This window comes from Siniperca chuatsi, linkage group LG16 (genome assembly GCF_020085105.1).
Source record: "Siniperca chuatsi isolate FFG_IHB_CAS linkage group LG16, ASM2008510v1, whole genome shotgun sequence".
Taxonomy (NCBI): Eukaryota; Metazoa; Chordata; class Actinopteri; order Centrarchiformes; family Sinipercidae; genus Siniperca; species Siniperca chuatsi.
Window position 1 is genome coordinate 11,685,993 of NC_058057.1, and position 17,106 is coordinate 11,703,098.

Here is a 17,106-nt window from a genome sequence, read left to right on the forward strand (position 1 = left end):
TCCCAGCTTGTGGTTTAGTGAATGGGTCCAAATAGCCTCGGTATCAGCCGCACCAGAGCAGTTGGTTTGTTGTAGGCTCCAGTTGCTGCCTGGCATTGCATAAGAGTGTAATAATACAATGCTTTTGCAGCGAGGCATGTTATAAATAAAACCACAGAAAGCATCTGTTGACAGCAGCTCAGCTCTCCCTCAGTAGACATCATGCGACATGTGTTTAAAGTTCATAAACTGTGCATTAATATTTGCTTGCTTTTGATTTTCCCTCACTATAATTCAAATAAAGGATTCTCGACTACTTTACCCTAAACTATTTTTGTTTATTTTTGGCAAAATACATAGTTCTCCAAGAATGAATAGGCTGTAAATCAATAAATCAATATGTGAGATGTGTGTCTAGCGCAAGCAGTAGAATAAAAGCAGAGACCATCTGACAGCATTATGATAAAGTATAACCGGTGTGTATGGTTTGTTTCAGCTGGAAAAGAACATACGACTCACATGTCATTCACTATCCTTCATAGTGAAGAGAGTTTTGTGTTATCAGCTGTGCTCACCTGTTAAACCTGCTATAAACTGCAATTGTCACCTTTTTTTTTTTATGGCAGACTCACTGGAGATATATGGCTATAAAAGGAGATAAGCTAGGTAATATTCCCCATTAAAAACCATTACTGGCAGGACAGGCGGTGCAATAATGAGGGCAAACCTGAAATCACAACTCGATTCACCCATCCAGGACAAAAAACAAACATGTTATGTGCAGATGAATAATGTTGCTGTTTAGTACACAGACAGACTGTTATTCTATGAAGAGTAGACCAAAACCTGACTGCACCCAATCACAAAGAATCATCAACGCTGCACTGTCAACAAGTAACAGAATTAGCAGCCGAGGGCATATAGACACAGAGAGGAGCTGTATGGCATACAGCCTCGCCGAGCCAATGCCATTGTGTCTCTGTGGACCCATTGGAGACACAACAGGTGTGTCAATATGACAAGCATTCAACCAATCCACTGTGTCTGCCTCATATAAACACTGAATAAATATAGATGCTTTCCATTTTCACTCTCAGCAGCTACCATATGAAAACAACAGATGAGACGCAAACATTCAGAGATCATGTAGAGTTCAAGGGAAAATCACAGACGGGAAAGCATGCTAACTAATTTTCTCTTAAGAAACAATAGGTTTAACATCAACTCCCTCAGCATTATATCATGCATTAATTCATAGATAATACATACCATGAGGAGGGAAAGCGATAGAGTTTGCATGTCTGTTAAAACTTTTTTTTTGTGAGACACACTTGCCTTTTTTTTTCAAGGAAAGCTGTGTTAGCTTTCCAGACCATCTTAATTTTAACAGATTCTAATCACACAGTTCAAACTAATTTCAAACCACAAATTAGTAGCAATTGCAACTGAGTGAAATGACTCTTACTTATAGAATAGAATAGGTTTTTATATCATTGTATGCTACTTTTTAAGTATCATTTACATAAACCATTTGATGCACAATTGCACAGTTCACAGCACGAATAAAAATGACAGTGTTTTGGTACTTAAAATTGTCTCCAATGACTGTACCCTCTGCATGTGGCATAATTGTGGACAAATCGTGTTGCTGCTTAGCATTAGGTTTGATTTGATATTTCCACTTTCTCCAACATGGGAAATAACACATCCTTCTAAATGTTATTACGGGATTACTGTAGTTCTTTTTCACAAACGCACAACTGATGCCAAACAGAATTTAGATGAACAGGTTGGAGAAAATTGGCTTGTCCCCTCCGTGAACAGACGATACAAAACGGTGCGTCGGGCTGCCAGTCTCCCACCAGATGGTAAATGAGAGAGACACGGGCGATCGAATAACAAATACAACCCATCAGATTATCAAAAACAACCCATGTATAAAGAGAAAAGGAGGAAAAGCAATTATTCGCCAAATATTCATACAATTAAAACTCCTAACCACACATTTAATTTGTGCATATGGGATTTTTTTTAAATGTCTTTCATTTCTACTTTAATTTCTTTAGGGACTATTTCTTTTAGGGCAGTTCCGCCTTATAGCTATTAATTTGTCAGTTAAATAAAATGTATTAATTTAAGAGGGTATATACAGAGAGACTTTAATTAATCATTTTGCGTACTAGCAGCGGTAATATCCTTCAATATTTAAGAGTGTGTAAAGTTATTTGTTGTCGTGGCAAACTGATTTAGGGAGGGAGAAACTGTCAGTTTATTAGTCGCGCGCATCACCACTGTCAATTTCAGGCCATCAAATTAAATCTTCTCGCAGAGAGAGAGAGAGAGAGAGAGAGAGAGAGAGAGAGCTCATTTGCATACAGCTGAATAGTTATGTCTCCTGTCCCGCACATTACACCCGCATGAGGGCTACAGGGGGGACACGCGTCGCAACAATAGGAGGCACGCTGCCACTAAACCGTAAAACACATGGGTGGGCATGAAGGGGCACACGCCACCAACAAGATGAAACACACCCAAAATAACATGTTAGAAAAAAACAATGTGACACAATGTAGGCCTGTGTATCCGTGCGTAAAAGGAAAGAGCAGACTATATGTATTTGTATTAGGAGTTAAGTCAAAATACGTAAGCCTGCTTTGCAGGTTCATTTTGGTACATTAGGACATTTGCTCTGCACATAGCATCTGGTAGAGGCTGGGGATCTGTTTTGCCTCTAAATGCCTAACAAAGAAACAATACCGAAAGTGAATCTCAATATCAACAGCAATTTCAAAAAAAGCTTTCTTTTAATCGCATTTCTAGTTGCATTGTTTGTGATAAAGCCCGAGGGAGAGACACATATGACCCCACAGAGAGTGAACGGTCTGAGAGGAAACAGTGCGTACGGCTCCAACGCTGTAGTGAGGGCTAATTAGGCGTGCAATTGAGTGGAACCAAGGGCAAAAGGGTGCAAGGAGTAAGACAGTAACTGAATTCGTGCTTTCTGTTCTCGAAGTTTCGGCTCTCCTTCATTGTCCTTACTCACTGGGCATCATGTGTAAATGTGCGTCCGGCGTATTGTGCGCTAAAAATAAGTCAACAGATGTTAGGGCTTGTTAATAATCGCCCAGTATCCATGGTGGTCAGTCAGCACAGTGCCAGTGGGTATTAAATCTGGATAATTGTTGTTGGGCTGGAAGGGAAGGGGGCTGAATATGTGAGGTGGGCGGTGTCAGTGGATTGATTGACAGTTTATGTAATGAGCAGCGCAGTGCAAGTCCATATATCTGGGAGGAGACACACTACGGTTCATTCACGAGTAATAAGACGAGTGATGAACATCCGTGGCGCACTGACGCACCAAGTTCAGCACCAAAACAAGCTCTGAGCCGCGCACACACAGCGGAGTGACCATTGTGGAGTACAGTAGCATGCAAGGAGGGGACGCCTGCTGACAGAAAGAAGCACGGCTGTGGATATTGGTCTTCCCTCACCTTTGGATAACTTGGAGATTGGAAGCGCTTTCTCTGGACGCTTTTTGACGCACAGCGACAAGGAGCTACGGGAAAACTCCCTGGGAGTGAAGAAGGATTTATACGTGTTTTAGAGATTTTTATTCCCCCCACCCCCACCCCCCTCTATTTGTTTACCTCGGTGTAAATACTTTGGAATAGGAAGGTTTTGCTGCTTTTATTGGCTGGTGACGCGGCTGCCCTGGAGAAGCGAGAAGGATGGCAGCCTGGTTCACCTTTACCATCGCATTCAGCACCACGTTGATATCACAGGTATGAAGGAGGATAACACATCTCACCGGTGGTCCTGAGAGACCTCGGCGAAAACAGATGGAGAGCCACTTGTTTTCATGTTTTTGTTTTTGTTTTTTTTTAAGAATAAGCTAGATATGTAACCGCACCGACGTTTTCCTAAATCATATTTCCTTCTCTTTTAGGTATGTGGCTCCGGTGTTTTTGAGCTCGATCTTCACGAATTTAAAAATCACAAAGGTTTGCTGGCAAACGGAAACGCATGCAAACCCAACTGCAGGACTTATTTTAGAATTTGCTTGAAGAACTATCAGGCAGTGGTCTCGCCAGGTGACTGCATCTTTGGAAGTACAATGACAGCAGTGCTGGGGACAAACTCTTTCAGCGCCAAGGACAGTGGCACTTTACCTAGACCGATTCAAATACCGTTCAACTTTGGATGGCCGGTAAGAACGTGGAGCACTTTATTTGTTTTATTACAGCGACCACTATTATGTTGTTTCAGGGAAGTGCTATGCATTTTGGGAGCGCACCGGTTATTGGGCAGCTCATCTAATCCATATCATTAGGTAATACTCTGTCGACAAACACACTGGACTGCTACGACGTCGTTCATTTCAAAATCCAGAAGGCCATGCAATGATCACTGTAACACATATTTCTTCAGGAAGCCTTAAGTGTAATTGAAATAGCTCTGTTCAACAACCAGCAGTCTATCACATACAATAGAAAAAGAAACGATGGAAGCTTTCCTCCTTAAATTATGAGCTCTGTAATATATATATATATATATATATATATATAATATATATATATATATATATATAGTAAATTGAATATTAATTAACTGCATGTGTTTTCTTCTCAGGGGTCGTTTTCATTAATAATTGAAGCCTGGCATTCACCTTATGAAAATCTACCTGTAGGTAAGTGCAACATTTTTTACCACAGGAGGGAGCTCTGTCTGTACATTTAACACATGAGGCTCTCCAACTAGTTTACCGTTTTTTGCACAAATACATGCACAAAAAGCAACATTTAGGCTATTAAATACAGCTCAGCCACTCAACATGTCCCTCTCCACCTCTTGTTAATTGTTCATAATTTCACACATTTTCAGCCTATTCACTCCTTTGTTATGAACTTCAGAACACCTTTTTCATTCTTATACCCAATACAATTGAACTTCCTCTGGTTTATTTTTGGCGTGGGAAAGAGCTGTGGGCTTTGGTGAGAATACACAGTGCCTGCCAAAAGCCCCTGACTACATCTTCCTGTATTTTACACCTTACTCTGTTCCGCCCTTTGGAAGAGGGGACTGGGCCTGGGAATGTTTTTGCTGACGGAAAGAAAGAGGAAATTTCAACCTGAGTTTATCTTTCATCTAAGCTGTATGGGATTTGATAAGGGATGCAGCTTGGTACTGGGCAGATTATTAAAGCGAAAGTGAATGACTTTTGAACCCACAAGCCGTTTATGATGCAGTCCTTGACATAAAACCATAATCATCCAAGGACATAAACAAGCTTAGATATCCTACATTCATTCTGACTTCCTCCTCCTTCTCTTTTTTTCCTCTTGCAGATACCAGCAACCCAGACTTTTTGATTAGCTTTTTTGCCATCCAAAGACAGCTGGGTGTAGGAACTGATTGGTCTCAGGACATGCAGACCGGAAAGCAGACAGAGCTAAGATATTCTTACCGGTTCATCTGCAACGAAAGTTACTACGGAGAAAGTTGTTCCAAAAAATGCACACCCAGGGACGACCGATTTGGCCACTACACCTGCAACCGTGACGGGCAGTTATCCTGTCTGCCTGGCTGGAAGGGGAAATACTGCGAAGAACGTAAGCAATCAACAAAATATCTTCTATTGGGCCTGTTCACACCTGGCTGATCAGCAATCTGGTCTTGCTCTATTTTAGCATATCTGTCAGTTGACACTGGAGTTGTATTGTTCAGTGTTGCTCTGAGCTTGTGTCTGTGTATTTGTTTAGCATGAAAGGGTCATCCAGATGTTTGCAAATGACTTATAGATACTGTTTTGGCCTAGCTGTGAAGCTTGGTATGATAAGAACTCTTTGTAGGATTGGGTGGATATGCCTTACCTCAAAAGAATTGTTACTTCTGCGAGGTCTCCTCATGGTGTATGACCTTTGCCCTTCATCATTATGGTTAAGGTCCAAGAGAGAAAACAGATATGTGAGCAGGCAGTTCCAGATATCAGTAGTCATTAAGCTGTAAGATAACCCATAGGTCATCATCATTAAGGCCACGTGATGTTGAGTACTATAACAAGACATGACATAATGATGTCTGGCAAGTCTGATAGGCAATTTTGGTTTAGAATGCATTTTTCAGAGATATCTGCCTCATATAATTTGTAATCATATAATTCTGATGTGTAATTGGTTGTGGGTTTGTGAATATGAGTTGAGTAGAGGGACAGATGGCTTAGCATGACAACAGACACATTATACTTGTGCAAACCCACTTGGCCAAATCATAGACCAACACTCCCATGATTTGGACAGCTCTGAATGGGCCTATGAGGAGACCCAATGCCATTTGGCTCCACAATACCAAGGGCTCTTTCACCAAAACAAATTAATCAAAGAGTAGACTGGGAGGAGGCACCTTGAGAGTAATAGTTACCATGTGCTGGATATGTGACCACATGGGTGACAGCGGATCTGTCATCCATGTCACTTGGTGGTGAAAGAGAAATTGGCATGTGCTATTTTGACTGTGGCGCCAAATTCTAACCAGATGGGCTTACGTGTTGCAATTACAGACACATCAATCGCTGGTGACTACAGAAAATATACATGAGAAAGATAGATTAGGCATCTTTCAGACACCATAATTTCCCCTCTCTCTCACACACTCACCTACATCAATTTAAACAAGCCTGGTCATTTGGACCTACGCATTTTAGGAGGTTGAAGAAACTCATAAACAAACATAAACATACACGTTGTGCATTTTTGATAAAGAGAGGCAAGCAGTAGTCGAAATCATCCTAATTAACTGGGAACAAATGGCTAATGAACACAAAGGGCTAAATGATGATTTCCTTTAGCTCGTTAATATGCAAATTAGCTTACACAGGTGTGCCTTTACCTGGCAACAGTTTGTGTCTAAAGGAAGTCACATCCAACTAACTGAGAAATTGTGTTTATAAAAAAAACAACATATTTTTTGTACCTTCATGTAGTAGGCCTACTGTACCGCGCGTGCCCGGTAATATAATCCGCAGGCGGGGGGTGCGCGGGCATTGACAGAGGAGGAGCCCGGCCGGCTGCACGCGCCAAGGTTAATCGCGGCATTATTATCCGCCACGCGCCATCGATGTTTAGTCCCTTCCATTGTTGGGCGCGCGGTAGTAGCAGCTGCAAATATGGTTCTGGCAGACCACAAACAACAATAGTGACAGCTGTCTGCTATTGAGAGCAAGCATCTGTTCTGGACTAAACCGGCCGCTTACCGTCAGTCGCCTGCTATGCCGTTCTGCGAATCAGTATCATGCAAGACCGGTACACTTAAAACAGGACAAACAAACCCTCAACCGATTTCCCTCATGGCAGCTGGGGGTGTGGCGGACAAGTTTAGATCAAATGAAGGCTTCTAAGGAAAGTTGAGACAGATTTAGGCCTCATGTACTTCAACATACAGGCTCACAGTTGGCTATTACAAGAACATGAGGGCCCTGTAGCCTTGGTTGTTATAGAGTCCTACAGTGTTATTTTAAAGATTTTTAGTTAGGCCCTCCTCCTTGTTATTTCTTTTTAACAGTTTGAAAGCTGTGGAACTTAATATTCAGTGCTTGATACATTGTGTCACCAGGCACAGTTATGCTAAAACAACCAGGTGGGAGCACTAGCAAAAAAAAAAAAAAAAAGAGCAGCAGATTGACTGTATGTTTGTGTTTTTCTCTTTGCTTTAGCTATCTGTCTGGAGGGCTGCAGCGAGAGGAATGGAAACTGCTCCAAACCTGGCGAGTGTGTGTAAGTATTAATAATTATTAAGTGTTGAAATGGGTGTTGGCTGTTGTGTTGGAAGGAACACATATGGGAACAGTAAGAGCTGCATCCACGTGGAGGGCTTTGGTCGTGTTTCTCTTAAAATCCACTTTCATTTTCAAGTGAATTGTCATGTTAACATCAGCGACACTGTAAATTATGTTTATATACAACTAATCAGAGCGGGATATTTCATTCTTTGAACATAGGCTATTCTTGCCTCCATAGCATTTATTAAGAGAGGTTGAAGTTCTGTAAATCAACAAAATTTCAGTCTCCCTGTCTAGTATCCCTGCGTCACTCACTGGCTTCTCTGCTTCCCATTTTCAGTTCTTGTCACTACCCTGTCTCTCTCACTCACTCTCTCACTCACTCACTCACTCACTCACCAGCAAGGATAATTCACACACACACTCACCCACTCACTGTGAGAAATTCCTCCTGAATCCTATTTTGCCCTCTTTTTTAGACACAAATCCATTATTCCCACCACTAAAACTGATCCAAATTGAGGTTAAACCTTTTAGATACCCAACACCGTAAAGCTGCGCCCATGCCTCTGCTCACTCAGCAAAAAATGTTGGAACCTTAAAAGTACATCTTAAGTCCCCCAATCTCATGGCTTGAAAAGGTTGCTGCACACAGTGCTGAGAAAGAGATATTCATGGGAAACAAGAAAAAAAATGCTTTGACTGTTGGCTGCTTGCCAGAAATCTTTAAAGCAACATTTCACCTTTTGTATTATTACATTATCATTATTTATCCTTAATATACTGTACATACGTCATGACTGTTTGGCCTCTGTTTATTCTGTAGTTACTGCATTCACATTGTTTGTAATGCTTATATCATTATTCACCATGGTTACACAAAAAACAATGTTGCTTGTATGTAATAACGGATGTGTAATGATGTAATAAGGTTGGGGGGAAAAAACATACCAGTGCTGATGTGTGATTTCACTTTGCACTTACCACATGCCTTCTGAAAAAATGCTTTTCATTCATTTCGTGATGGATTTATATAAGCATTTAATGATTGTATCCAACAGTGCTGCAGCTATTATGTCTTCTTACATGATTGATGACTGATTTCTTAATGTAACCGCCAGCTAATCCGTGACGGGGCTATAAAGCACAGATGTCTGCTCTCATTTAATTTAAGTCGACTGATTGCATGTTTAATAGAACTGAAACTGGCAGTTTTAAGTACCAGTTTCAGATATGTTATTCATGGCAATTACAAGATATACAATATGAGGAATAAGTGATTAATCAGAGAACTTATTTTGTCCTTTTGCAGATGCAGAGACGGCTGGCAAGGCACATTCTGTGACGAGTGTAAGAAGTACCCGGCCTGTAAGCACGGTACCTGCCAGCTGCCATGGCAGTGTAACTGTCAGGAGGGCTGGGGAGGCCTATTATGTGACCAAGGTACACCACACAACTTGGACCACTGCTGCTGTTCCTTTTTAGAAGATGTTCTCACATTACTTGTACACTGTTTTCATTTGAATTAACTTGAAAGCATTAGTAAATGAGGTTTCCTCTGAAGTGTTCCATTGATAGCTTTGTGCACATCCGGGGTAAATAGCCCCCCCACCCTGCAGGCTCCCTGTAAACAAACACTCTTCTCTCCCCCAGATCTGAACTTCTGCACCCATCATCATCCCTGCGTGAACGGCGCCACCTGTATGAACACAGGACAGGGCAGCTATACATGTACTTGCCTGCCTGGTTTCACAGGGGTCAACTGTGAGCTGGAGATGCAGGAGTGTGACAGCAACCCCTGCAGGAATGGAGGGATATGCACAGTAAGTCGGAAACAGATACATCTTTATATTCTAATATTCACAATTGTTTTGTCTAATTCTCTAGGTTTTAACTGTCCGACTAACTTTTCCTTCCTTTTTCAATTTCCCCAGAATTTGGAAAGCGGCTACATGTGCACATGTCCCCAAGGTTTCGAGGGCTCCCACTGTGAGCACAGCCTGCTGACGTGCGCCGACTCCCCCTGTTTCCACAGTGGCAAATGCTGGGAGAAGGACAATGGCCGCAGCTACATGTGCGAGTGTCCCCGCGGCTACACCGGACTCAACTGTGAGAAGAGAGTGGACAAATGCACGTCGCTTCCCTGCGCTAATGGTACAGTCTTCCTCCCCTCTTTGCCCCCCTTTTCTGAACTTCCCCTCGCTCTTTCTCCCCCCTTCAAATTCCTGCAACTGGAAGCAGTGTGGAACAACAGGAATTGGTGGGAACTTGGTGTCTATTGTCCTCCATATAAACACTCTGCAGCTCAGAGCAGCAGCTTGTAAATGTCGCCACAGCTCGCTGCGGTTGTTGATGAAAGGGGACAAATATCCAGGGCAGCTCAATTTCTGTCTTCTTGTAAACATGGAGGGCTCTGGGGTTGGTGTGTGTTGGGAGAACAATACACAGTGGCTGTGGTCATGCTGTGGATTTGATGGAGATGTGTGAACTGAAGGAGCCTCATTGGAAGGTTTATAGAGATCATGTTCTTTCTGATTTTGTAATGCCTGTCACTTTGAATGCTAATGTGAGCTGTATTTGTTGATACTAACCATCCTCCTCTCCTCTTCTGTAGGTGGTTTGTGTCTGATCCACGGTGGAATGCGTGTGTGTAGCTGTCGTGCAGGATTTACCGGCCAGCGCTGCGAAATCAACATCAATGAGTGCGCCGGTGACCCCTGCCTCAACGGTGGCACCTGCCAAGACCGGATCAACGACTACACCTGCGTCTGTCCTGCGGGCTACGGCGGACGCAACTGCGACAGAGTCCTGGATGAGTGTTCCCTTCGCCCCTGCCTCAATGGGGGTCTTTGCACTGGTGGCGGTGGGCCTGGCAAGCCTCCAGCAACCTGCATCTGCACATCAGGCTTCACCGGGCCTCGCTGCGAGTTCTTCGCCGCTGTCACCTCTCCCGTGACGGATGGAGAGATTCAAGATGGCTTCCAGTGGGCGGCAGTTTCTCTGGCTGTGGGGCTGGTGGCGCTGTTAGTGCTGTTGTGTATGGTGGGCTTGGCTTTGAGGCACATCCACAGGCAGGCCCAAAGAGAGAGGGCAGACACAGAGACTATGAATAACCTGTCCAATGTTCAGAGAGATAACCTGATTCCAGAGTCCCAGCTGAAAAACACCAACCAGAAAATCGGCCTGGAGGTGGACTGTGATTCAGAGAAATCGAACTTTATCCACAAAAACTATCACTTGGACTCTTACAACTCTAACTCAAAAGAGTTCAAGGATGACAAGTCACAAGAGGATAAAAGTCTTATTTATGACAAATGTTTAGAAGACAAAATGCCCTTGAGTAGAATGTACAGGTAAGAGGAACCATATTCACATTACTTGTATTAAACTATCATGTGGGCATATGATAATCTGTGTCAAAGTACTAGGAAATTTCCATAGGTCTCTATTTATTGTGTTCATGCAGCGGTATATATTTGGAGCCCTGCTGAGTGGAAATTACTACAAGGAGCTCCAATTGTTTATTGTTTTTCCAAACTTGGAAATCATACAATCGTCATTTACACAGAGTTTATACATATTTGACAATTGCCTTGCTACACACCGCCCCTATCCTCTCTGCTGCCTCAATGTATATGTGCGCACCTAATGCATAGCTCTGCCATGTGCTTCTAGTTTGTGTTAACACAAAGTGTGATTTGTGTTTGCAGTGAAAAGCCAGAGTGTAGGATATCAACGATATGTTCCTCAAGAGACTCCATGTACCAGTCGGTATTTGTTATAGCAGAGGAGAGGAGGGAATGCGTCATAGCAACTGAGGTAAGCCAACAAAATCACATCTTCATCAGCATTTCCGCAGATCCTAAACTTGAAATGCATCATGTCGTCCCAAATGCCCTATCCCTCACTAGTGCACCAACATTTATGACAGGGGATGGTGCTATTCGTAGAAAGACTGTATTCTGGTATTTGGGCCTAAGCTGGGGAAAGCCCAATCATCTGCATTATTGGTTTCTGTAAATTACACTGGCCATTCTTTATCTTGACCATGTGATGACCTAAAGTCCAAACTTACAGTATACTGATTCCTCACACATGTTTGGCTCAGCTTGGTCTCAGAGGTGCTATGTTTTACTGCTGTGGCATTTAGTGGAATTTTTAAGATGTTTATTTCCAAGGAAAATATAATGTTGATACTGGAGCATTTGACCTGTAACAGTTCAAAAAGCGCTGTAAAAACACTTAAAGAGAGTCTTTAGCTTATTGTGTTATTTTATTGTGTTGTATTTGTACTACAATTTTGCCCTCTCCTTTTTACCCACAGGTATAAACTGTGAGGGGTCTGAAGGCGAGGGAATGAGGAAAAAGACACAATCGAGGCAGAATTTAATATTCTGGATTGTTTACAAATGCTGAGAAGAGACTGGAGATTGTTTAAGATGTCCACTGCTGCTCTGGAACACTTGAGAACTGGAGAGGGCAGAAACCTCTGCTCTGCAAAAAAAAAAGAACAGAACTGAGAAACTTTATGTTGACAGAGTGTTTGTATGCAAACCATGTACAGTGAAGGACCTCTCTCAGTTGTGACAATGGTTAAACGTACTGGCGAATAGACTGACTACACCAGGTGTGAAGACTGACAGAGCATCAGTGAAATATTAATTTATGATGTCGGCCATCCTGGACAGGAGAAGGAGGCGAAGGTGGATCATTGCCCCTCGTATCTGACCCGGCCTTGTGTGATAATCATAATGACTTTGACAGCCAACCAATCAGAAAAAAAAGGTGCCTAAGATTTGACCCCTTCAAACCCCCCCACCCACACACACACACACTCACTCCAGCCATCTTCGCCTGCTATGCAAGACTCAGGGTCGAGACGAGTGAACTCACCCACTGTCACAATCCAACCTCACAAACACTGAGAGTTATGAATGTCTGAAACTAATCTTCAACTGTCAATCACGTGAAAATGACTGGTTGGACTTTTCCATGCAACGGTGAAGATTGTATGCAGCCCAAATTCACTAGAAGCCTTAAAAGAGGGGGTTTGACTGCTAAATTTGTGCCCTTGTCTGTTCTTGGATCATTTGCACTACAAAAAAAAAAAAAAAAAAAGGGAAAAATATTTTTTAATCAACAGGGATTTGAAGAAAAAGCCACAGGAGCGCAATAGTCAATGCTGTGCCAGCAAGATCCAAGAGAAAGGAAAAGTTTGCATAGAAAAATGTTTTTTATGCAACCCAACTGAGAAAAACAAGGAGACTCAAAACAAGAAGAAAAGACTGTCACACCACTGCCTGCCTATAATAAATTACAAAAATACAGAACCAATAATGTAATTTTTTAAAATGATTATTTCCAGAGTTTAATTTAAATATGACACACTGCTCTTTATATGTTTTATAATATTATTTTGTATATAATGCATATTTATAAGGACCAAACTTCTGAAGAATAAAACTTCCTTGAAAACTGTTTTTAATTTGATGTCAGTTAATGGAAAAGGAAATTTATTTTTGAGGTTGTTTTTAAATAATGAAATTGAGTACAAATGATGATGAAATGTGTCTTGCATTTGTTTTGTATCTGGGCTTCATTTAAGGGGAGATTGTTGAAGCTTAAAAATCTCATCCTGTGCTCAACTTATACCCATATTGCTCAGCTAGACCTCTTAAATTGTGAGCAGGTTTATGAATATGAAAGCTCCTACATTCACACATCATATTAAATGTTTTGGGCATTAGGTAGAGGCATAAAGCCCCCTGACTGCAGCATCACTACTTCGAGTAATTCCTGGAAACGCCTTTGGCTGCCACCCCACTCACCCACCCCTCGTTCTCTCTCCGGCCCTAAATTGGCTTGAAATTCAAATCCGTTTCCACGGATACCACCCCCTCGAGCTGGAAATGGCGAAACAAAGCCAGGCGCAGGGCAAAGGGGAACGCCCCCCTCACCCCACCCCTCATAATGCTCGCACACACGCGTACACACACACACACACACATACACAGCCAACCAAACAGATGCCGTGGGGGGAGCATGGAGTGAGTCTGTAGTGCCATAAAAACAGCAGCATATGCCAGGCCTCTCGCCCCGTGTGCATGACACACAGAGTGCACAGACCTCCTCCCATAAAAAAACACACTCGAGCACTTACAGGCTCCCCAACTGCCTGCCTCCCCTTCAGGGTTAAGAGCAATATTTCAATGCCCGGTTCTGTACTACCCGCGCCTGCAAACAAAGCTGGGGAGAGGGCCTGGCACTGGGGCTGTCACCAGAGGGGAGGGGGAAACCAGATGGGAGCCAGTGGATCTGCTATGAATCCACATAAATAACAAGATCTCTATGGTAGAAAAGTTGACTTATCAGAGCAGTCTGGTCAATCTCATTGCCCTTAGCCCTTCTTGTTTTTGTTTTTTTGTTGTTGTTTTCTTTTGGGGGGAAAATGCTGTTGTCCCATACAGTTTCTTCTCAATATACCACCATTCTTTGATGTAGGAGGGCTATCACCAAATGGATCAGTTCCAGTGTGTCTGAAAATCCATTTTAGGAAATGTGTCATCCGCATTATCAAATGCAAACCTATCCTGCCTCCAGTTAACAGAAATCCTGCGACAGTCAACACCTCCTAATCAGCAGCAATCAACACTCTGCGGAGAATCTGGATGGCTTTTCCCTCACACGCATCCTGTTAGCCTGTCGACCTAGGCATCCTCATCTAAGGGCTTGTGTGTGCGTAAAACAAGTTTGGAAAAGGGTGCTTCTGGCCTGGCTCAACAAAAACATACATGTTATCACAAGGATTAATCATCTAGTTTAAAGCCCCCCACGCTTTGCCCTGTTACCTGACCCAGCCTGACTTAAGAGTTTCTTCCCACCATCATCATACTCACACCTATAAACAGACACACACCCTCATTCACACTTGCTTGCCGTGGCAAACACATGCTAGGGCTTTGCTCTTTGGCCTCTGGGTCTCCATAGCATGGCCAGGCATTTTCATTGTGTTATAATCACAGCATCCTGTTTGTGACCCAGTGACATCAGTTCCTGTTTCCTCCCTGATTAAAAAATGCAGAACATGCCGGCGCGGGCCAATGGTTTTTCTCACGCATCGCTTTCTCCAATCTGCACAGATGAGTCTGGTTTTCAGGAAAACAACCTCAAAGCAAGCGAGAGCGCACACAAACATGCTAATCAGCACTATTTATTCTGAAGAAGGAAGATGGGAAATCGGTGATATTGATGTCATGAATGGAGAATCAGGAAGCAGATTTGAAATCTTCCTATCTTGTTATGAGGAATGTGGAAGTTTTCTTTCAAAGCTGCAACTCTTTGTCAATTCATTTAATGCCCTATCTGGCTCCTGACCGTGCATGTTTTTGTACACACGTGCATAGGCAGATTATACTGACACATTGTGATGCTGTATAACCCAATGTTCTGTAACCTCGCCCTGCACTGGAGTCATCTCATTAATTAACACTAGGTGTCAGTAAGAAACCCACACACAGGAAGTAAGTGGTCAGTGCATGCCAAAATAAAACCCCAGGTACACTCAAATTCAAGTTTAAAGCAACATAATTCAAACAGCAGCCTAAACATGACCTAAACACTTTAGAGCATGAAACAGGCTTATGTTGAATTCAACCATAAATATTAAATACATGGTGCATCCAATAAATCAGACAAACCTACTGAAGAATTTGAGACGGAATCTGAAGCATAAACAAATCTGTGTTTATGGATGTGGATGTTTTCTTACAGTCACATTCTGTATGATCTACTTTTTGATGCCGCTGACCGGTCCCAGCAACCCAGCCACGAGCTCCTGACCTACTAAAGAATGTTTACATCATACATAAAAAAACAACAACAAAAGACCTCCGCCTTCACTGTTGCAGGCGTGATATATGTAGTCTATCTTGTTTGTCTACATGTACTTCATATCTTGTGGGCCAGAAAAACAGGTAGAAACACAGGGATATAATGACAAAGTCCACCCAAGTTACTACAGAAGTTAATGTTTTAGTCTGGGGCTTGACTGTTGATCTCTTTTAAATACATTAGTTTGACAGCAAAGACAAGTAGACAGGTAAATATTTGATTAATCGACTAGTCCAAACACTGAATCAGTGCGCTAGATTAGATTGCAGGCAGTGCTGTCAGTGTGGCTTAGCCAAGCCTTCAGAGGCCTGTGCTTAGAGCAGCCCAGAGATACTGTGGCAGCTGGCTCGAGGGGTGGATGGACATGAAAGGCTGCAGCATAATGGGATGGAAGCTTGTGCATGACACAGGGTCGCTCAAAGGCCTGGATTGTGTGGTGCTTTAGATTTATGAAGAGCTGATACAGTTGTCTGGCCTCTTATCAAGGCAGATAATACCAGCTATTTATAGATAAGCTATCTATTGAGCCCCGATGAGCCTCTGCTATTACAGTATATCAGACCCAGCAGGAGCGGTGGGCATTTCTGTACATTCGATCAGGTCTTCCATCTTTCTGATCATCGTTCTGTTTTGTCGTGTCTCCGCTGTGGGCAGTGTTTTGGCAGTTTTCATTCACTGTTGGCTTTTTATGACTTTTGCTGTTTGGTTTATTAGAAGTGCACATGGGTTGTCCACACACAGTCTAAACCTGGGGTGGTTATCAAACTCAGAAATCACCCATTCTGTTCAAGAGCCTGGGCCGAGACGAATGTGGTGGTGGTGAGGGATCCTCAGTGACCTTTGTCGTGCCATTGGATCTTTGACTTGCCCTGGCTCATTTAAACATCCATGTAGGGTGCTTATTAAATCACATGTCAAGAGCGATTTCCATACTGTGTTCATGTGTTCATTCCCACAGGCAGAATTATTTGTTTAATTTGTGTTGTGTTTAACTTCACATATCATTTTATGTTGTTTTCCTATATTTTCTTAGTGGCATATCTTGTGAAATACAATACATCGCCTTATCTAGGCCCCCCTCCTACATCAAGTCTGATGCAATGTCTTGGTACGTTGCCTGGTTGCTGCTATGGCCCTGAAATGCTGTGGGAAGTTGCATCAGCCAGATCAAGTCTGAACCATATGGAAATATATTCTGAGAATGACAACACAGGCGGCCAATCAAAAATTGAGTCAGTTGGACTTACACTTCATCGGCCAATCACGTTGAAAGATGAGTGTGCGTCTCAAGTCAAATTTGAGCCAATAGAATAGTCTGTTTGGTTTGAAGTCCCGCCTTATTCGGCGCACCGAAATCTGATTGGGTAAAATGTGATGAGGGCAAATTTTCCTTAAATATTATTGGTCAAAACCACTGGCATGGAATCGCCCACCTGCCCTGGATTGTATAAGTACGTGAGCGG

General features: G+C 42.7%; 1 protein-coding gene across 1 annotated transcript; it reads left to right on the plus strand.

Annotated features, from left to right (window-relative positions):
- Positions 1-3,276: 3,276 nt before the first annotated feature.
- dll4 (delta-like 4 (Drosophila)) lies at positions 3,277-13,231 on the plus strand. Its single transcript, XM_044169741.1, has 11 exons — positions 3,277-3,761; positions 3,926-4,186; positions 4,609-4,666; positions 5,325-5,588; positions 7,688-7,748; positions 9,066-9,196; positions 9,407-9,576; positions 9,688-9,907; positions 10,368-11,106; positions 11,464-11,572; positions 12,078-13,231. The coding sequence occupies exons 1-11, from the start codon at positions 3,708-3,710 to the stop codon at positions 12,081-12,083; spliced, it is 2,073 nt and encodes a 690-aa protein (XP_044025676.1). The 5' UTR covers positions 3,277-3,707; the 3' UTR covers positions 12,084-13,231.
- Positions 13,232-17,106: the final 3,875 nt, after the last annotated feature.

Excerpts from the sequence above, each read along its gene's own strand:
- dll4 (XM_044169741.1), top strand. The coding sequence starts at position 3,708 with ATGGCAGCCTGGTTCACCTTTACCATCGCATTCAGCACCACGTTGATA. Across the intron at positions 4,667-5,324 it reads TTATGAAAATCTACCTGTAG|ATACCAGCAACCCAGACTTT; the intron begins GTAAGTGCAACA and ends TTCCTCTTGCAG. Across the intron at positions 7,749-9,065 it reads TCCAAACCTGGCGAGTGTGT|ATGCAGAGACGGCTGGCAAG; the intron begins GTAAGTATTAAT and ends GTCCTTTTGCAG.